Source organism: Corticium candelabrum, chromosome 7 (assembly GCF_963422355.1).
Source record: "Corticium candelabrum chromosome 7, ooCorCand1.1, whole genome shotgun sequence".
In the NCBI taxonomy this organism is placed as follows: domain Eukaryota; kingdom Metazoa; phylum Porifera; class Homoscleromorpha; order Homosclerophorida; family Plakinidae; genus Corticium; species Corticium candelabrum.
The window spans coordinates 3,351,638-3,373,769 of record NC_085091.1 but is presented as its reverse complement, the minus strand read 5'-3'; the positions used below and the strand labels follow the sequence as shown (position 1 = coordinate 3,373,769).

The 22,132-nt window shown below is 45.3% G+C and overlaps 2 protein-coding genes across 2 annotated transcripts; one reads left to right on the top strand and one right to left on the bottom strand.

The window, feature by feature from the left end:
* Position 1: 1 nt before the first annotated feature.
* Positions 2 to 11,907, top strand: LOC134181690 (basement membrane-specific heparan sulfate proteoglycan core protein-like). Its single transcript, XM_062648957.1, has 19 exons — positions 2 to 239; positions 295 to 912; positions 970 to 1,230; positions 1,291 to 1,743; positions 1,797 to 2,078; positions 2,145 to 2,669; positions 3,752 to 4,024; positions 4,621 to 4,884; positions 4,941 to 5,204; positions 6,040 to 6,306; positions 6,362 to 6,643; positions 6,822 to 7,439; positions 8,553 to 9,194; positions 9,483 to 9,549; positions 10,695 to 10,809; positions 10,871 to 10,926; positions 10,986 to 11,069; positions 11,284 to 11,402; positions 11,454 to 11,907. Exons 1-19 carry the CDS (start codon positions 2 to 4, stop codon positions 11,654 to 11,656), a joined length of 5,631 nt encoding a protein of 1,876 aa, XP_062504941.1. The 3' UTR covers positions 11,657 to 11,907.
* Positions 11,908 to 14,660: 2,753 nt separating this feature from the next.
* LOC134181689 (uncharacterized) lies at positions 14,661 to 20,344 on the bottom strand. The gene is made up of 3 exons (XM_062648956.1): positions 16,099 to 20,344; positions 15,119 to 15,200; positions 14,661 to 15,058 (listed from the first exon to the last, which is right to left on the bottom strand). Exons 1-3 carry the CDS (start codon positions 20,342 to 20,344, stop codon positions 14,857 to 14,859), a joined length of 4,530 nt encoding a protein of 1,509 aa, XP_062504940.1. The 3' UTR covers positions 14,661 to 14,856.
* Between the last annotated feature and the right edge of the window lie 1,788 nt (positions 20,345 to 22,132).

Sequence of the window (22,132 nt, the reverse complement as noted above, 5' to 3'; positions counted from 1 at the left end):
AATGCCACGATCCATTGTCGGCTTTCCTGGTCTCGTAGTCCAGTTAAACTGTTCTGCTACTGGTGATCCGGAACCCACAATTAGGTGGCTCTTTAATGGCAGAAGCTTACCTGACGGAGCTTCAAATAGTAGCGGCACGCTAACGGTCGCAATCGGAGACGAAACCGTCGGCAGGTACAAATGTGAAGCGAGCAATGCAGCTGGGATGGTCCACCAAACAGCAAATGTTTCTAGAAGACGTAAGCTGCAGTCGCTCGTGCTTAAATAAGAATGCTACATGTTCTTGTTCTACAGTCCCGCCGGCTCCCGAGTTCACATCAGCGCCGTCGACGAGGATCCTTATTCAAGAAGGGCTTCCTCTCGTTGTGGAGGTGGAAGTTAGTGGGCACCTCGACGTCTCTGTGTCATGGAATAGACGTCCTGACGGTCTGCCTAATGCAACTGTTGTCGTGGGAACCCGGTTTCGGACACCTCCAGATGCGGTCCTGCCCGGTCGATACCAAAGTAGCTTGAGGATTTCCAGTACTCAGTTGACTGACGCAGGAAACTACGTAGTATTTGCTAGTAATCCAGGCGGCAGGAGTCGGGTCAACTTCGTCGTCGCGGTCGCCAGACCTTCAGCACCTACAATTGTAGACTTGACTGCTAGCCCGGTGCTGACTGAGAGAGGAAAGCAACTTTCTCTTTCCTGTTCTGCAGTAGGAAATCCTGCGCCCGATTTGTACTGGCACGATCCTGTAGGGGAAGTGGTCGCTTTAAGACGAAGCTCCGGCGACCTTGCGGAATCGGCTATCGAAGTGGCTTTACAGCATCAGATCGGGTCTATCACTGCAAGTAATGCTGGTGACTATGTGTGTAGAGTCACCAACCGGATCGGAAACGCTGAAAGAGAAGTCAGTGTCATAGTTCAGAGTAAGCGTGTGTTTCTGCCAATATTTTGTTAGCTTGCCATAGTGTGTCTCATCGTAGATTTACCAGTTGTCAAGATTTCCCCTCCCCATGCCGGTGGATATCTTGGCTCGGTGATCAACCTCCACTGCAGCGTCACTGGTTTTCCTATCCCTAATATTTCATGGCTGTATAAGGGTGCATCGACGTTGCCTCCAGGTGTTACTGCCAGACAGGCGCGCGTAACAATCGAACTTAATCAGAAAACTAGAGGTCAGTACACTTGCCAAGCCCAGAATTCTCTGGGAACGACGTCTGTTAACGCGATTATTCGGCTCTACGGTAAGCTGCACTGTCTTGTATCTATAAACTTCTCGCATGTTGATTAGGATTTTCTCATAGCTGTTCCTCGTCCAACTGTCACTGTTTCTCCACGATCTGTAACGATAACGTCGGGAGAACCCTTGGTTTTGCGTTGCGACATCAACAGCCTTACGCAGGTTCAAGTTTCGTGGATCTTCGTCGATGGAGACGTCGGTAACCTGGAAGAGATGGCTGATGACTTTTCCACGCCGACTCGTGGTTCAATTTTAAATATCACGAGGGCGACGCTGAGCCACAACGGCAGGTACACCTGCACGGCAACGAATTTAGGCGGCAGCGAAACGGCGGAAGCGCAGGTAACGGTACTGCCGTCGTTGGTTTCAACTCAGGCTTCAACCTCATATCCGACTACGCAAACAGCGTCGACAGCTATTCCATCGACGCAAACAGCGTCGACAGCTATTCCATCAACGCAAACAGTGTCGACGGCTATTCCATCAACGGAGTCACTGGTTACACCGTCATCGTCAGGTTTGTTTGTTTCTGTCGTTATGTCGATGTTGGAAACCGATTTGTCTTTGCAGATTCGGCTATTGCTGATCCCGAGATCATCATTTTACCTTATTCTATCGATGAGATGGCTGGTGTGAACGCCGTCTTTCGATGCATGGTGAGGAAAGGAACGGTTGACACGTTTGTGTGGAGTCGTACTAATGGACCTGTACCGGATAATGCTGTTGTGGAGGGAAACGTTCTCTCGTTCACGCCTCTGTTGGGAAGAGAAGGAGGACGATATAGGTGTAGAGGCGAGGATTCTCTGGGGCGCTTTGTGGTTACATTTGCGATGTTGACTGTTCGACCACCACGTATGCTAAAATCCGATTTTTATTAGATTTGCGTTGCTTAATTAACAAGCTCGAGTTTTTGTGTAGAGATAGCCGTGGAGGTGACTCCGTCGCAACTGCAGTTGTGTCCCGGACAGACAGCGGAGTTCAATTGCTCGGCAAGAATGAGTGGGGTCTCTCGCAGCTGGACGGTCGACGACGTTGCCGTCTCTGACGACTTTGTGAGGGACGACGGTCGACGGCTTGTCATTCCTGCAGTCGATGATTCTGATAACGGAACGTACAGATGTGTGGCTACTTTTGGAGCATACTCAGAGAGAGATACGGCAGTACTTAGGGTTGACGTGGTGCCTCCCAGAGCAATTGCTGCTCCAAAGAACAAGACGGTTGACGAAGGGAGTGACGTTCAGTTTAACTGTAGTGTACAAGGATGTCCTGCACCGGCGGTTCAGTGGTTGGCCGTCGGTCGATCGAGCCTACCGGACAATGCTAGAGAAGATAATGGTCGTCTGATTTTGACTAATGTGCTGCCGACAACACCGACTGAGTATGTTTGCCAAGCTATATCTTTGTTTGGTATTCACGGGGACCATGTGATGCTGGCTGTTGAGAGTAAGTGTAGTAGTCGGTTAGGTTTACAGAATTAAGGACGCATGGTATGATATCATACGCACAATACAGGGAGGCAGGCAGACGGCCGGGCGGTTGGGCGGACGGGCTTTTGGACTTGCTGACGGACTGACGGGTGGATGGATTGACGGACGTACGGACTGACTGAGAGACAGGCAGGTTGGCTGACAGAGCAAAAGGAGAGATACATCTCTAAACACACCGTGGTGGTTTTAGTCGTCAACTAATGCCCGTAGTGCTTGAGCATTATGGCTGTTAGAGTTAAGGAACGTCAGAAATTTCTCTGCGAGATTTTTCATGGTTAAGAGATAAGGACGAAAAGTGATTTCTGTTGAGTTCTAGACATACTGGTTACGTGCATTGGCCATGACACTGTAATGATGCAACGCCAACGTGAGTAGCAAGAAAATCAAAATGTGTTTCCTCTATTTCACTTTGTAGGAATCTTATAGAAAAGCCAAATGTACACGAAATAGACTAGAACATTCGGGGTTGTACATTATTTATGGTGAACTCACTAGTTTGTCGTTTTACTCGTGTGTACTTTGATGCATTGAATAGATGTATTTTTGACAACATACACATTTACAAACAACGATGCAATTCTAAAGTCATTCTGCATGAGCTAACTCGAGTCTTACCTTAAAATGGAGAAGTAGTTGTACTTTAAGTTGAACTCAATAGCCTTTTTTACTTTTAGTGCTAGAGATGTGAGTAGATTATGTTATGTGTTTTAATAAAGACAGATAGACAGACTGACAGGCGAATAGACAGGCATACAAAGAGACTGGAGCGTGCGCGTGCGCGCGCGCGCGCACACACACACATACACGCACACTCACGCACACACACACGCACACACACGAACACACACACACACACGAACACACGAACACACGCACACGCACACACACACACACACACACACACACGAACACACACACACACACACACACACACACACACACACACACACACACACAAACACACACACAGACTCGCACGCATGCACGGCCGCGTTATGCGTTTGGTAATAATCGTTTGGTTTGTGTTTGTACACGTAGTTCCGCTGCAGATTGCAGTCGATCCGCCGTTTTCTAGGGTGACTGCTCCGCAGACGGCGCGATTTCAATGTGTTTTCCGCGGCGGTGGACCGGCGGAGACAATTACTTGGTCTAGACAGACGGAAGAGGTGCCTAAAAACAGCGCAATTTCAAACGACGGAGAAACACTAACGATTCTAGAAACGAGCTGTGCAACAAGCGGTCAGTACGTCTGCACCGTTGAAACTAAAAATGGACAAAAGCGACAGGCGTTCGGAAACTTATCAGTTGTTGGTGAGTAAACCATTAGATTCAGCTCTATCAGCCAAGAGAAACGGGACTTTGTAAAAGCCACGTAACTTAGCCAGATACTCAAACTATCGGGCTTGATTTACTTCCGGTCTGGGGACTATGTGAATGTGTGACTGTGTCACGCTCAGGAATGTGTCACGCTCTTAGTGCGGTTTAATCACGGGCGGCATTTACGTTTGTTTTTGCGCGGCAACTATAGACAATGGACGAACCGCCAACGTTCCTGAAATAACTTTTTTATCAGAACAGTGTAATTCATGTTATGCATTGCCAGGGCATGTCGGAAATTACAACCAAACCTATATGTTTGATCTGCCAAAGCGAAAACATTATTTCCTGGCGCACTACATTTATACGGGAACCTAACAATGCGTAGCCAGAAGCGGTGTTATGCCCCGTATGTGATAACTTTTGACGATTACCCGGAAGCATGACACGGCGGGAAAGGGTCTGGCTACGCGAGACTAGACAATTCTATCTTGGGTTTCAGAAGGCTTATAGCTGTGGATGCGAGAGTGTTGCACAACTTTTAATTAATTAATTACTAATTTAAAATTGGCTGTTTGATGTATACATAGCCGCTGCAAAAGTCTCCGTCATGCCGTCCCAGGCTACTGCTCTTGTGGGAGCTTCCGTTTCAATGACGTGCGAAGCGACGGGCGACTGTCCCGAGGCTAAGGTGTCTTGGTCGCGTGAGGTCGGAGATCTTCCGACTTCGTCCACCGTGACTGACGGGCGACTGGAGATTTCAGGTGTCAAACGAGGAGACGGCGGAGTGTATGTCTGCACGGCGGAAAACATTGTGCAGAACGTGACCGCAACAACGACACTGACAGTACACGGTAGAGTCCAACAAGAATTCTTGTTGAAATATTTTTTATTTATTTATTTTCTAAAGTACGGCCGACTGTGACGGGTAGGACATCATACACGGCCGAATACGGAGACAATGTCACCTTGTTGTGTTCTGCTGATGGCATTCCCAAACCAAACATCACGTGGAGCAAACTCAATTCAATGTCTGAGTTACCGAGCGGTGCAGTGGCCGACGAAGGCAGGCTGCAGCTGTTTTCAGTGCGATCGGAAGATTCGGGAACATACAGATGTCAGGCAAGAAGTGTTGCTGGAAACGAAAGCCACAATATTACATTGAATGTGCAAGGTAAAGGGCTTGTGATTTGATTTAAGCCGAGGTAACAAAATTTCCGCGTTCTCAGGCGGATATATTTAGAAATACCGTGATGGCGACCGGTATTTTTATGTCTGATATCAATCAAAAGTGATGAACAGTACACTTCTAAAATGAGAGAAGAGCGCTCAAACCTACATGTTTCAGGGCAATGTAGGTTTCAGGGCTATTTAGGAAGAAGTTCTATATATACATCCTGTCGATTTGCAACAGAAGAGAAGAGGTCTTGGGATGTCCTTGGACGCAGTCCCTGCATGGAAGTTGGATAGATGTCCTCTTTTGCCACTAGACCATCTGAAATCTCACAATGCATGTATGCATAAACATTCTCAAATAATTTACATTCAAGACACTTCTACAACATGAGAGGGTAGTACCATCCTTCTCACGTACAATGTCTAGCGCAGATTATCACTGAGTGGATCCAACTTTCGGATCATGCTTTCACAGGTATAAACACAGCTCCCAAGAGTAAATTCAAGCTTTGCGGCACCTAGATGCTGACGCCAGCTGACGGACCGCACAGAACCCTCATTGGAGTTAAGAAGAAACTGTGAATGAGGTCTCCTATCAGACAGTTCACTACACGGATGAAGACCCCAAAGGCTTTAAGACTCGAGCACCGTGATCAATTCTCACGGATACAAGCTTGTTGACCAGTGATGTCTCAACAATGCTTTAGCATTTAAATATTAAAAACTAACTGCTCAGACACCCTGGGCCCACCCCAACAGGCCTCAGAACCGGGGCTATTTTTACCTCGGCATTATTAACGTTATTATATGATAACTATAGGATGTATTTGTAGTTGGTGCTATCGTGGTTCGCATTACTGGAGAGACGGGCGTCGAAGAAGACGGCCGACTTGTCGTCGAGTGTAACGCACAGGGAATCCCCACTCCTGTCGTCACGTGGACAAGGGGTGGAGGAAGGTCGTTGCCAATAGGAGTCGAACAGAGCGGAAACGAGTTGATAATCAACGTCGCAAAGTCAGAGCATGCGGGAATTTACAATTGCACGGGATCGAACGGAGTCGCCCAGAATACAACGGAATCGTTGACTCTAGACGTTTTCAGTGAGTAATCGAGCACTTGAACGACGTGAGCGGTTTGCATTTTGTGTGTATTTAGGTATGCCGAGTGTTTCAGCTGGACCTGAACAGTTGGCAGTGTATGAAAACGAAACGGCGAGACTTTACTGCTCGGCGACTGGATATCCCGTTCCTCAAATTTTATGGTCGAGAGGCGACGGGCAGTCGCTGTCATCGATGGCGAGTGTAGTATCGGGTGACTTGGTGTTTAATTCTGTTACTGCCGGCGACGAGGGCGAGTATATATGTACAGCAGTGAACAGGATCGGAAATGGAGGTGTCGCACGGGAAGATTATGGAAGCAGCAAACTTGCTGTTATGGGTAAGTCGGTGATGTCGGTTTACTTTGTAGTAGGTAGCTGTCTCAGTGTGTGTGTGTGTGTGTGTGTGTGTGTGTGCGCGCGCGCGCGTGTGTTTGCTTGCTGGGTTGGTTGTCTACTTGCCCTAATTTTACTTCAGTTTTCTTTCTGCCTTGTTGTCATTCCATTTTATTTTACCAGATAAGCCGCCGTCTTTTCTTGGTAATTCTTACACAACGTATCATCGTGACCATGCCGACTCGGGGTTTAACATTACGATCACTTATCTGCCTCACAAAGAGACTGGTCTGATTTTGTATCACGGCAACCAGTCTCGACCGTTGACTAGTGACTTCATGGCACTTAGTCTCTTGAACGGAAAGGTGATATTCCAATTCAATCTTGGGGAATCTCAGGTAGCCCTCACCAGCCAAGACTCCATTACAATGGACGAGTGGCATACCGTCTCTATTTCCCGTCGAGGAGTCGCTGGTGAGTTAGTTGTCGACGATCAGGAGCTTGTGTTTGGACGGGCAACGGGACGTCTTTCGAGTTTCGACTTGGAAGATCGTTTCTATTTGGGTGGACATCCGTACTACGGTGACGTTCGGAGCGAAGTGACGGCTCGTTCAGGTTTTGTTGGATGCATCCGTCATTTGAGCATACGACCCGAATATGACTTGGACTTGTATGATGATGCATTGCGTTTGGAGAACGTTGGCAGGTGTGAGGGAGATGAAGTAGGGTGTCCATGTCAAAGTGGAGAAGTCTGTGTTTTGAGAACTACTGATTTTATCTGCTATCCTGCAGATGGTCCTGGTAAGCTAGAACATTGCTGAAACGGTTGCAGTTGATACACGTATGTTACACAAGTTTGCAATAGTTAAGTGTGAGAGTATGGAGGTCTGGAATAATATAAACGTACGCAAAGAAGTGATGGTCAGGCAGATTGCAGGAAGCAGACGACAAACAGACTGTGAGGCAGGCAGGCAGGAGTCGGGCAGGAAGTCGGACAGGCAGACAGGAAGGAATGAATGAAGGAAGGAAGGAAGGAAGGAAGGAAGGAAGGAAGGAAGGAAGGAAGGAAGGAAGGAAGGAAGGAAGGAAGGAAGGCAGGCAGGCAGGCAGGCAGGCAGGCAGGCAGGCAGGTTATTTTATTAGGATACAGCATCTCTACACACTAGAATACACGATTTTTCAATAATTAAAGGAAAGTGCTTCATGAACAAGTTCAACTATTTCAATGTGTGAAGCACTAAATGTATCTATCTTTGCTAACTACATTATCCTCCATTAGTCTGTTTGTTGACAACTTAGACACTTTTCTTAGGACAACTTTACTATTGCATTTTTGGAGAGTCACAGAAAAACGTCGTCGCCAATATGACATAAACTCTGCATCTACTCGTCTTCCTTCAATGAGCCCTGCCTTTTCCCCCAGTTTATGCAGTAAGTTTTCCGTTTGAGATCCTCATGTGCCGTAAAGCTAAACACTAGCAGAACAATTTCGGGGCTAGATCTATCTGAAGGTCTCCTTTGAATAGCTGTAACATTTTCTGATTTAAGTTTGTCGCTGCATGTCTGCATTCCTTTGCAGCTCCGTTCACTAGGTCTAGGCAGACAGGCAGGGCGGCGGGCGGGGAGGCAGGAAGGAAGAAAGGAAGGAAGGAAGGGAAGAAGGAAGGATGAAGGAAAGGAGGAAGGGAGGAAGGAAGGATGGAAGGCAGGCATTCAGGCAGGTAGGCAGACAGATTGACAGACAGAGAGACAGATGACAGACTCAAAATTAATTACAGGTATTGGCAGACGCACAGACATAGGATTGAACGAATGTATGGAAGAAAGAACGGATTTAGACTAACATTCAACACTAGCATAACCTGAACCAATGGCAAATTGGCAAAAGTTTAATGACTATTTTGTTCTTTTTAGTGATCATTCCCTATTTCAATCTGACATCGTTCGCCTCATTTAACGACACGGGCGTCCTCACTCCATCATCCGATCTTTCTATCGAGATAGCCTTTCGACCCGATATCGAACAAGGCCTTATTTTGTATCATGGAGGAAGAAGGAGCGACGCGTATGAATCTTTTTTCTCAATTGGTTTGGTAGACGGTTCGGTGGAGTTTCGTTTCTCCAACGGCGACGGCACGACAGCAGTAGTGCGAAGCGATCCTATCGATCTAATTTTAGACCACGTCATCGTTGCACGTCGTCAAGGCACTTCAGGTTCATTGCAAGTCGACGATCTGCCACTGGTACAAGGCGACACTCGTGGAAGGGAGACTCGGCAAATTTTGGAGGGTGACCTATACGTGGGTGGCGTTCAAGATTATCATCGTTTATCAGAGAGAAGTGGGCAGACGATCGGGTTCGTAGGCTGCGTGAAACGGCTAAGCGTGCAAGCTCGGATGGTTGATCTAACGAAGCCCAAACTGAAGGCCAACGTTTTGGTGTGCAATCCGTGTGATGGTCTGGACGAGTGTGGGTTTGGTTTCTGTCATCAAAAGTCTCCTGGTGTGAAGGAGTGTGAGTGTGTACCGGGAGAGTACGGAGACAGTTGCGAGAAAGGTATGTTTTGTTGCGTTGGGAACACACCGCCTTGCTTGAGCTCAGATCCATGTTTTTATAACTGATACTTAACACTCTTGTAACAAAAATTTAGACTAGGGCCAAAACGGACAGGGGTCCGTTGTTGGCAGCTACAATCGGACAGCTTAGCTAAAATGGACCCCTTTGGCTTGAAAATCTGTTTAAGCTTTATGTTGTGTTGCTGTGTATCATTGGACCTTTCTTTGTCAATTCTGTATTTTGTCTGCGTTAGTTAGATGATACAGTTGTGATGCACTGTGTTTATAGTGGTACAGTTTGGACGCCCAAATTTCACTGGAGATGGATTCATCAAGTATAAGTCAAACCTAATGAGGTATTAACATGTTGGTAATTGTTGTATTGATTCTTAATTATTAGAAATGGAACACGGTATCGTTTGGTTGCTAAATGTGAGATATGTAACTCTAATGCTAATTTGCGTGGATAGGAGCAGATTTCTTATTATGTCTTCTCGTATGCAGTCTGAGTGTTATCTCTTATATCCTACAGTTAAGTGCATGTATAGAAAGTATGTGAGGTGACAGCGGCCAGCGTCAGGTCTAATACGTATGTGAGCAGAACATAGTACTGCGGCGCCATTGGCGGATGTAGGATTTGATAGAAAGGGAATAAGACTTGAGCCATGATGCAGGTCCTTTATGGTAGGAATTTTAGACTTTAGACCAACAGTTTCTATAATAGACTTACATGAGAACGATTCTTGCATAGGCGTAGGAGATCTCGAGGTTAGGTGCTCAAGACGTTTATCTTTTGCGAGGAATACATTGAGGCAGGAAGTTATGCAGGGTGGCCATGGCCCCTTGTTTCACACGGTTCCGACGCTTACATGCCCTACATACATTTTGTTAGTATGTAGCAAGGCTGTTTTTAAGGAAGATGGAAAACTAAATTTCATCACGGTCAAAAGGAAGAAGCGGACTTTCAAGGAACATCTTTCTCGGCCGCTTATCAGTAAAGCGTTTACATGACGTCGTAGTCAAGAGGGCTATATCTTGTGAGCAAACAGCAAGGTGGTAACAAAAGCTTTTTATAGCGTTGAATAATTAAACAATAAGTCTGCAATCTAGATTCCTAGGCCCGTTTGAGACTCTAAGCTATCAATTGCCTCGCTTTCTTAGACCTAAAGTCAAGAAAGAGGCTCCAAACGAGGGCACATGCCATGTGCCCCATTGCCTCCGCCTAGATCTACTGCTGATTGGTTTGAATTTAAGCGGGAGACAAGTTTTCCACTTGTTAAGGACTCTTACTGGAGTTCTTGACTAGAAAAGTTTATTCTATATAGCTTTAGAGAGGATGGCACGTGCCTTGTGTGTCCATGCCTGGATCCGCCACTGACTCTGATTAATTAAGTTTCTGATAGTGAAGTTGGCCGCTGATTGTACTAGCTAAAGATCAGTAGAAGATTACCGCATTGAGGCTTGTCTAGTCCATGTACCTTATCTATGTTGTTGTTTATAGCGGCTACATAGATCGGTCAGATCTGACTGTCCCAGGTCTGAATGTCCCAGTCCTGACGATCTCTTTTACCATCAGAGAAGGATTTACGGATGGACTGATGTTTTATTACGGATCAGTAAGCCTCACTTTGTTTGCCTAATGAAGCCTGTTGAATTGTATTGATTTGTCATGTCAAGGAGTCTTCAGAGGACTTTCTTTCCATTGGAATGAAAGGAGGAGCGATTGTGATAATGTGTGTCCGGTGTTGTGTTGGCTGCGAGTTTGCTGTTTCATGGTTCTTGTTGTGTTTAGGTGGCACGATGAGTCTGGCTCCCATCAATTTCAGACAACAAGCCGCATAAATCCTGATAAACTTCTAGACTTAGGTTTTAGAAGGTAAGACTATAAGGCGGTTTTACATTAAAATACACAGCGTTTTGTGCGTTTTGCGTCGTACGCCTTTGTTTACGTCTTTCGTGCTATCTGCGTGAAAACTGCATCCACATTACAAGTGTGCGCCACTCTGAAAGAGTGCAATTAAACTTGGCTCATAATTCTGTTTCAATTGTTGTATATTGAAAAGTTAATGTTTGTTTGTTTATGTGTATAGACGTACTGGCTATGCAAATGGTCAGTTGACATTGGAAGGCAGTGTAGAAGGTCGTCCATTGGTGGCAGAAGGAACGAACTTTCCTTTCCGCCCTGGAGACGACGCGTTCGTGTATATCGGTAAGTCTCGTGATGTCAATCGAACACAAACCTAAGCGATTCGAATTTCAGGTGGATCCGAAAACGTGTCCGACCTCACCGACAACGAGTTCCGCAATGGCTGGCAAGGCTGCGTCGCTACATTGAGTCTGACAACCACGGGAGACTTGAGACTCCAGGAGCACGTGATTGACGTATCTAATGTGTATGAGTGTCAAATTGAAGGCATATCCCCGTGCTCTCCCGGCACCGATCTGTCGCCACCCATTTGCTAGCGAGGAGCCTATATTGCGAAATAAATTAATTAAGGTGTTCACGTACAAGAATGAGTAGAAATTAGCAATTTTGGCACAATATTGACTTACAGCAAGTGCTTTTTGATTTTTCATGTTCGTGTAGGCATAGAAAGGAGAACTGATATGTGAAGTCATTTCCTGACTGCACAAATGATAAGCCGTGTTGGCCATTTTGGAAGCCAATTTGGTTTATTAATTAAATAAGTATACCGTACATTAAATTCAATCGAGTTTATGGTGTGTATACCGCATGCACACTAGACTATTGACGGTCATGCGTGTTCTTGTACGCACGCGTTGTACAGCGCTGGCATGGAACCAGCTCGGGCGTGTCTCCTTGTGATCCGAAAATCACCCCAGATGACTCTGAGTCTCATCTGTCTTTACCTAAAGGAATCACTTGGAAACGGCATTGAATAGGTACCTTTCATGTTTGGTCTCAATTCGACAATTCCTACTACCAGTCTGCACATGACTGGTAACGACGTGTTGTTTGAGCGCATGCAGTACTAATGGCTAAAGTGCTAAATCCTCGCGATCGGCTGCTATCAAGTTTTTCTCTTGCTCTCTAGTTCTACACCAGTTATATTTAAACTGTAAGTGTTTTCTTGCTAACCGTTTACTTTAACATAAAAGACCTACGTGGAGTATAATACCGCCCACATCCGCCCGCCCACATCCACCCGCCCACATTCGGTTAGGCATTGAGTATCCTCGGATCCCAGACGTTTCTACAGGCGTCTACAAGTTTCTTTCTTCCTGCCCACTTTTGTCCTTTCCTCGCCTACTCTGCTTTGTAGGCCTTTCCGCCCACTATTGCCTTTCCCCGCCCACCAATGTAGGCGCTTGTAGAAACGTCTGGGATTCGAGGCTAGTGATGAGTCGTCGAGTCATTGCGGTGTTACTGTAACCCTAGCGCTTGCGCGCGTCGGCGTCGTAACGACTAAAGACTTCGAAGCACAATAGGCCAAGAACGTTTGACTGGATTGGCGCTGCTCCTCAGACACTATGACTTAATTAATTAATTGACTGATAACGTTAGAAATTATCATTCAATTAGGGCAGTGATTCTCTAGGAATAACAGTATAGACGCATCTCTAGTCCAACCTTGAGTGTATACAGTGTCTAATCGTTGCAGACTTTTGACGCTACCTTTTTCTTACAGTGTGAAACTTTTCTTTTCGGTTTTTTCTGCATGCCCAATATGCGATGTTAGTTTCAACTTAGTTGCAAGTACCTAGTTTCAACGTAATTGCAAGTACGTGGTACAATGTTTTAGGTAGACTGTAGTGTGCCGTAGTCAGTACGTGACGCAACTACTATTGGTAGGCCAGGGCCGGATCCAGGAATTTTTGAAAGAGGGTTCATCGTTACCAGTTGTTTATAGCATTATTAATTTTCTCTTTTCTATTAAAATTATATAAATATTAGAACCACGCCTATTGGAAAAGAGGGGTTTTTAACCCCGTGAACCCCCTCTGGATCTGGCCCTGTAGGCATTACGTATACATTGACCTGGCACTAGAAAGTAGGTATTTTGTGTTTGTAATAGTATAGTGACAAATAACAACCATACTGGAATAAATGATTAGTGCGTCAAAACATAGCGGATTTAGTAGAGAGCCATTAGTTTTAGGATAGCCTCGGTTCCTCAAGCATACTGGAATTATTGCTTTATCGGGATAGAGACGACAAAGATCCAAAGCCGTCTATAGTCACAAAAGTCGTGATCGTTTCGTAAAGCCGGCTATGTAGTGAGCGTTGTTCAAGCACTGGCGACTTTCTTCTATCACTAATTTATGTATTTGCTGCTCTAGTTATACGGGTATGGTGCCATGCCGCCATTAATTGGTAATAAACCGTGTAATTACTCTGACCTGTGATTCTGGGTACAAATTGATTTAGAGAGTGTGTTCCACCTACAGAAGGCAATGGCTACTGGTAATTAATTGATATGTATTTTTTATAGAGAGCGCGCATATAATTAATAATATATACATTATTAATAAAATAATTAATTATTATATATATAAAATATATAATTTTAATATCAAGTTGGCCTGTGTAAAATTCTGGTTACGCTTCATCTGCAGGAGCATTGCATTTGCTCATGCAGAGAGACTACTGTCTATTCCTCTCCCCCCCCGTAAGTGTGAACTTGGAAGTGAGTAATGAAGTAGAGGTCACACCAGGTGTGCTCATTACAGCACTAAGAGCGACTTCAGTTGGACCATGTTACATCATTTATATTATTGTAGATGGTTCCAGTTGCTGATTCGTTGGTCTTACAAGATAATTAAATAATAACCATTGCTCCATCCATTTGTCTTTGATATGCAAAAGTATTATCCTTCCGTTTCCTTTGTAGGCTGGGCTTAGATAATTTGGTAAACAGAAATGCCAGACCTAGTGGTTTCTAACGATACCGAGAGCATCGTGAAAAGTCCAAGAAACAACGGAGATATTGAAGATTTTCAAAGTTTACACTGATGGGAACAGACAGTAGAGCCAAATTGTAATTTGATGGTAGCTGGGGCGTGGTCAAATACTACTCCAAAATGGCAGGGCGGTTGTTACTATAGCAACAAAGCCATACTTGGCTATGGAGATATGTCCTTGGCTCCATAAGGCTCCAAGACTTTAATTCTTTGTACAGTGTACCATTTTCGCTGTTGTCCTTGCTTTACCAGACTGATACCAGCCTTGGGGCAGCCGGAGAACCGAGTGCCAGCAAGAGTCTGGGGTGCTGAGGCACAATGGATTTTGTACGCCTATGTGGTGCTATGCGTGTTGAACTCTGAAATGGAGTCTGCGGAATTCAATATCAAGGAATCTGCATTCTGAATTTCATGCTGGCTTGAGGCACTAAATGCTTTTTAATGCCACACCCACATGTGGCTCTGCATTGGAAGACCACCTGCTGCCCTGAAATGGTACAGTACTGAGCCAGGCCTACATGATACCGATCTATGCGCATGTGGAACTTCACTTGTATGATTGACCTCGTGCTGACATCCAGCTACACCAAACGGTCTAGAATCGTGGTCATTACAATCTGAATCATTGAAAACTGCTGTGTATAAAACGTCTGTATTGGAGGAGTAAAATGTATGTATAGCACGGCATTGAGTTATTTAGCAACTTGAAAGCTACGAATTATAAAACTGACATTTCAAAGCTAGGAAAAACTGTCTTGCCTGGTTACGAATTCTTGTGTTTTCACGCGGCCCTCGTACTGCAGAGCTGCAGACTCTGCGTAGTACGGATTCTCAAACACCAAGCTGCTGCGCTTGAACTTTCCCTCCATGTCTGAGTCGGCCAGTTCTACGCTGCCGCCTGTTCTGATTCCGCTGATGGGCGACATTCTTTTCTGCCGAAAGCTGCGAAGAGGTAGACATATACAGAACGCAAACTAATTTTTTTGCAGAGTTGGGGTTTACCACATGAAGATGATGAATGAAATGAGAAGAATAGCAGCCACACTCCCGCATGCAACGGAAATTATTATAGGCAGAGTGAGTCCTAGAATATAAGATATAAATCAAGTGTTAGTACAAGCTAGTAGTGCATGCACTGTAGCCATGCTAGAAAAGTGCTTCAATTTCACAGACAGAAAGCATGCACAACGAAAGTTACATGAGTTCACTTTTTGGTTGTGCTTTGTGCGGGCTCGAAATTCAAATTTGCTATAGAGGCGATTCAGTGCAATTTAGGCACAGACAAGAGTCTGCATGGTATTGGTTTCTGTTGATTCTATAATCAATTACCTTGAGCTTGTTTGTTAGCAGCAGCAATACAAGCCATATTAGACTATAAATCTCGTCTAAATCGTCTTGCTCTTGTTTGTCTGCAGTCTCATTTCTGATGTCTATAAGTTTTTGAATAGGCTAGAGCGAGTTTAGTTTTCTGAGAGATGGTGTTTGCAACTGACAGTGTACTTGATTAGGTGGCATTAGGTTGCATTAAACATGAACTGTGCGGTCACTTGATTTGATCTCCTTAATATACTTCTAAGCTTAATGTCTTTGCTGGCATCCGAGTTCAAGCAGTGTTTGTCAAATAATGAACTTGACTGGGCCAGAGGCTTCAAAACCAGAACACTGTTTTGTAAACTCAAGAAAAATATAATTGGCCTCTGACGAAAACAATAGTGGTCTGGCTTGATCCAGAGATCTACTAGAAAATTGATATTGACTTTGGGAGCTATTTTTAATTGTTAATGCGTGCTAGTGTGCAATGACTGAATAGTTGGAAAATGGAAAGTATTTGATATTTTGCAAAAAGTGCTGTAATCTCCGTTGTCGTATCCATTTTCACTCTCCGTCTGTCTGTTTATTAAATCGAGTTCAATGTGTGAAGTGTATATATGTCAAACTGCATTGCTATGTGACTAAGAGAATTTTAGACACAAGCTTCATACCTGAACTGGCCTTGTCTTTGATCGTTTCCGTGTTGGCAGCCGTTGGCGTGGCTGAGGAGCAGCAGTGGCTACTAACACGATACTGACTCTTCCCGATAGAAATAGTTTGAGTAGCTTTTAGAAAATCTTCAAACAATTTTATGTCTCTGTCCAATAGCTCGTCTTCGTTTTCCACAATAAGAGCGTTAACGACCAGACGCTCAACTTCACATGCCGCGCTTCCATCAGCGAACAAGTTTCGTCCAACAGCAAAGGAACAGTTGCACATTTTCTTCACAAACTCTGCTACATAGGTTAGAACCTCTGTGGTATCCGTTGCCATCCAATTGCGACAGTCGTCGCTGTCTAGTTGCACTCTAATATTACGCTTTCTACACGCATTTACGCTTCCCGGCGTTGGTGGATGAGTTATGACAAAGGCGGTGAGACTTCGTGGCTGACAGCATGAACATCTGCTTATTGATTCGTCGTGTACGTGATGAGTCGAATTTTCGTTCACCTGACTTTGTCCCGGTGCCAGGATGTTCAACAGGGTCTGGTCGTCGGGGTCTCCGGTACCGTACACGACTACATCAATCAGCCCTTCGATTTTTGGTCTGTCATGTTGACGGAAACTTTGTATAGTCGAGTTGTATAACGCCACAGCGTCCGGTCCGTTCTGAAGAAGTGGGTTGCTGGGTGTCGCGTCAGTGATGACCAAATGTGGAGGCGGTATGACGGATGGTGTTCCCACAACAAAGTAGCCTTCACTGGAAGTGGTCCTACCAGAAAGATCGATCACTCTATACGCTCTGTCATCCAAGTTTCCATTAAAGAAAACAAGAAGGACGCTATTCATTGATATCTCTCCTCTCCCGCCGTCATACAGCTCAACAAACTCAGCCATATCGTCACCAGGCTGATCAACATTTATCTCATTGATGACAAAACCTTGAATCGCATCTCGGTTCTTCCCGGATGGCGTCGCCGTTTTGATATGAGATGTCGATCGACGACGAGTGGTCTGCCGCGTTGTGTCGACAGTGACAAGGGGTATAGACGTCGGCTTTCGCGATGTGGGAACACCACCACAGAAATTTTTATCAAGCGGAGTCGGTGGTCGTATAGAGTGTGAAGATGGATCCGATCGACTGCAGCAATTACAACGGCTTATCGACCTGTTAGTTAAGGGTGATAAATTGATGTTGATCTGATGTCCTCCTGGGGTGAGCACCCCAAGCAGACCATCGTCGTCTTTGTCGTTGGTACCGTAAACGACGGCATCTACTAGACCCGTCTTGGTCACCGACGTCCCGTTAGGAAATTTGGACGCCGGTGCACGATAGAGAGCCACCGCATCCGCTCCGTTCTGTATAAACCCATACTTTCCTCCGTCGATTTGAATACTCACTGCCGACGGAGCAGTAAGGTCGCCGAGAACGGCTTGCGAACCAACAACGAAATAGCCGCGGTTGTTTGTCGTTTTGCCGTTGAGATCGACGGTAAGGTAAGACGAGTCTCCGTTGCCGTTAAAGAACACGAGGAGAAGTCCGTCGAGTCGAGTATACGCCGCTCCGTTGTCGTACAGCTCGACAAACTCGTAAGCGTCGAGTCCGGGCTGGTCTGCGCTTATTTCGTTAATAAAGACGCCCGGGAGCGGACGGGGTGTATTAGTTCGCAATTGCGCGGTCATAGACGGCGATAGAGTTGAGGACGTCGAAGACTGAGCGTTTGTAGAGCTAGTTGTAGTAGCAGGTACCGTCGTCGTAATCTGAGTTGTTGAACTTAGTGAAGTTGCCTGAGATGTCGTTGTGCTTGTTGTTTGCGTGCTTCCAGGGTTTCCGATGACACTCGAGCAGTTGTTGGGTTTCCTAGGCGTGGGAACGGTTAGCGAGAATGCCGACAAATCCCGTGTCTTGTTGCTGAGACATCGACTTATGGTTTCGTCTCCTACTCTGAATGTTGCGTCCTCTTTTACTTGTACTTGTCCGGGAGTCAGCAGAGCTAGCAGAGTGACTGCACTTGTACTACTGTTGCTGTAAACCACCGCGTCAACGAGACCACTAGATGTAGGTTTACTCTTCATCGGATGGTCTGCGGCTGATCCTCTGTACAAAACGACCGCGTCTGCTCCATTCTGTAAACTATATAACGAGAGTACAATGTCAGGCTTGAGATTCGCTGAACCGACAAGGAGGAAACCGTTCTCGTCAGTACCGTATTGAGAGAGATCTTTCACGTAGTAAGCGAACGCCCAGCTCTTTCCCGGCGGCCCGCCGTTGTACAATACGAGAGTCATGTTGTAGAGACACGTTTCACCCCGTCCTCCATCATACAGCTCGATGAACTCCTTGTTGTCGAATTTAGGGTTATCAGCATTCAGCTCATTGATGACGACGTTTTGTTTGGGATAATTTCTTAAAGAGAATCCAACACAGTCGTTTGGTCCACCCGGCGAAATTTCGCTAAGAGTGAACGCTTGACTGAACGACGACTTACAGCGGGTGCACCTACTTATTGACTCATCCTCCGCATTGAATCTGGAATTTTCGTAAATCTGCTGCTGTTCCGGCATTAGCACATCGAGGAGTCTAGAAGCAGTCGGCGATCTCGTGTTGCTGTAGACGACCGCGTCCGTCAGTCCCTCCCGCTTTGCAGCACTTCCAACAGAGTGAGTACCGTTGGAAACATTGTACAGCGCTACAGCGTCTGCACCGTTTTGAATAAAGCTTTTGCTAAAGATTACATCAGCGGATGACGAACCCGAGACATTGACGGCGGCTTGTGCAACGACGAAGTAGCCGTTTCGATTTGTTTGGTATCCCGACAAGTTGATCACTCTGTACGCCTTGTCGTCTGTTCCCTTCGATCCTGCGCTGAAAAATACCAACGCCAAGTCGTCGAGACAACTAAATCCTACACCTCCGTCGTACAACTCGACGAATTCATGAGCGTCGGTACCCGGAGTGTCCGCGTTGAGCTCATTGATATAAATGGGAAAAGCCGGTGGGGATACGTACCCCTTGCAGTCGTTTGGTTGGCCGGGAGTCTGTGGCTCTAGATGGAAAGATGAGAGAAGACGCGGTTGACAGTAACATCGATTAATTGTTTCATCTGCGGGGTGATGCGTCTCTAGTTCTCGTATTCGCTCCTGTCCGGGAAGAAGCGCGTTTATAATAACGATTGCTAGTCCATGATACTTTGTATAAACAACAGCATCAACAAGGTCCTTTGCAGAGACATCTTTACCTCGGGGGAAGTCCGTAACCCTGCCTCTGTGTATTGCTACAGCCGCTGCCGTGTCAGATAAGAAATCGTCGTCCATCTTAATGTCAGAATGGACGTGTCTTCCGCCTATTATAAATAGACCGTTTGACCTCGTCACGTGATTATTCAAGCTAATTGCCTTTGTTACTTCCGCAGATCTTGATCCCGCGTACAGCACAACGACATAACCATCCAGTGCTCGGTTACCCAGACCGCCGTCTGACAACTCAATAAACTCTCCGGTGTCTGTAGAACCAGGGCTATCAGCGTTTACTTCGTTGATCACCAGATAATCAGCGATTTTTACTGGTCGACACGAAGTCGTTATGTTCTTTCTTGTTGTGGCTGGTACCGACGTCGGCGGTGCCCCGGTCGTGGGCGTCAACGTTGAACTGCAGTCGTTGGGCGTTCCCGGTGTCGCACTCGCTGGCACAAACGCTGACTGATTCATCTGTTGGTCGTTGCCGCAGCGGCTCAGCGACACGTTCTGTAGTCGACACGGAGCGTCGATTTTCAACTGTTTTTGTCCGTAAACAAACGCTTGTATCAAGCCGTTGTCAGTGCACGTGTAGTCGCAGCTACCGTACACGACCGCGTCGACCAAACCAGACTGCGTAGGAAGAGCTCCAAAAGGAAAACGCGATGCAGATGCTCTATACAGTGCCATCGCATGTACTCCACTCTGTAACCTGTCGGCCAATCTAAAATTGGGACTGTAGGTGGTGTCGTCCAGCAAGAACAGACCGTCGGAACGCGTTCTGGTGCCCTTCAGGTTGACCGTTAGGTACGCTCGGTCGGTCTTTCCGTTGAAAAACACGATAACGTATCCATCTAGTGACGTTGATTTCCCGCCAGTGTCTCGCAGCTCGATGAATCCTGTTCGGTCCGTTCCGAGGTCGTGCGTGTTCACCTCGTTGATGACGACGACAGCAGCCTGAGGCATTACCAATGCGATGAGATGTAACGTGAGAGACAGTAAAACGCAATGTGTTGATGCCATTGCCGAGATATTAAAAATGGAACGAACAGGTCTCAGGCTACCACGCCCATTCACGTGACTAATTTAAATAGATAGTGCGACTTTCCCGCGACGATTAACTGTGATAAAAATACTACTAAACAGTGAGTGCTGGTACCATGAATCCCCTCACTCGTGTATGTCTCTAAAGCAAGAAATCGGTTTACTTACAAGAAACTATATTTTTCGGTGACTCTGCAAACGGACACAACACGCGCAGTTTAGCATCTCATTAACTAATGCACATGTTTAATTAATAGAATGCAAACTAATCAATGGCCTTCTAATAATTATATTATAAGCAATTAATGTTTGCTTATTAATTAATGAAAATAAATAAATTGGAATGGTATAAGAGTGTCATGATTTTTTAATGAACAAAAATTGCTTTAGAAACAGAAAGCAAAACGATCAATACCATTTAATAATTAATATAGAAACATGTGCCAGTATTTAATTTTTGGTAATTAAAATATATAGTAAATTTGGCTAAAAATTACGTAAAATTTTACAAATATATTTGTAATACTTTAATTTATTTTATTTAGAAATAAACAAAATTTGTCAAAAATTTTTAATAATTAAAGTATAGAAAACATATATTTAATTTTTTGTCAATTACAGTAATTATTATAGTATAAAAATTTGACATAATGTTAACGTTTTAGTACTCTGAAAATGATGAACTACTCTTGTTTAACATACGGGTCCTTTCTAAACTGCGCATGAGTCGTAGTTCGCGCCGTTTTACGAACCGACGCGCGAACTACGCGTAAGCTCATTTCGTTTCAATGTCCATTCGAAACGCACCGCCAAGCAGACGAAACAACCGCGAAAATGAAGGCGGAGCAGCAACGTAAGAATGGGGATCTCACATCAGGTCTGACGTCCTAACCTACCGATTTCGTTCTTTTCCGAGCAGCAGCGACAGCTCTGGACAGACGCAATTTAGAAGGGCGATGATAAACGACAAATTGGACGAGAAATTTGGATTTCATCGTTACAAAGAGCCAACTCCTCGTCATGGCTGGCTTATCAACATGCACCCTGTAGGACGCATGTGCACCTTTCACGCTCACTCGAGTATTCGATTATCGTGTCTTTTTGCCAGGCTGATATTTTTGATTCGGATAAACGAATGTTCAGCGCAGTCGATTATTTCTTCATCGAGGAGGATGGCGGTCGTTTCAAGGTGCGTGGGCGTGGTGGCGAATTCTGCTTTGTTGTGATCGTTTCTTTTGTGTTAGGCAACGATGCCTTTTGAGCCGTATTTTTATGTAGCCGCAAAGAAGGTGAAAGAATAATTTGAATTGCAAATTATGTAATTTTCAATAATTTATTTATTTATTTATATTTTGGAGCTGGAGTCACTATAGCACATGCCTTTTTTTCAGTTGGACTTGATTTATTCACTATTGTTACTACAAATGCTTTTGTAGGTCATTGCAGCTAATAAATACACGTGCCTACAGACTGGTGCATACAGACACGCGCGCACACACACACACACACACACACACACACACACACACACACACACACACACACACACACACACACACACACACACACACACACACACACACACACCCTTTTTTGCTACCTACAACAGATGAGCTCACGACTTCCATTCAGCAGTTGTTTGATTTAGTCTTTGGTGAGTACGTTTATGTGCAGAGTCCAATTTGAGAACGACATACTCGAGTGCAGATATTGCAAAATGCTTTGTAGTCAAGTTATCTGATGTACGGTTGTGCCCCATTGATCTCT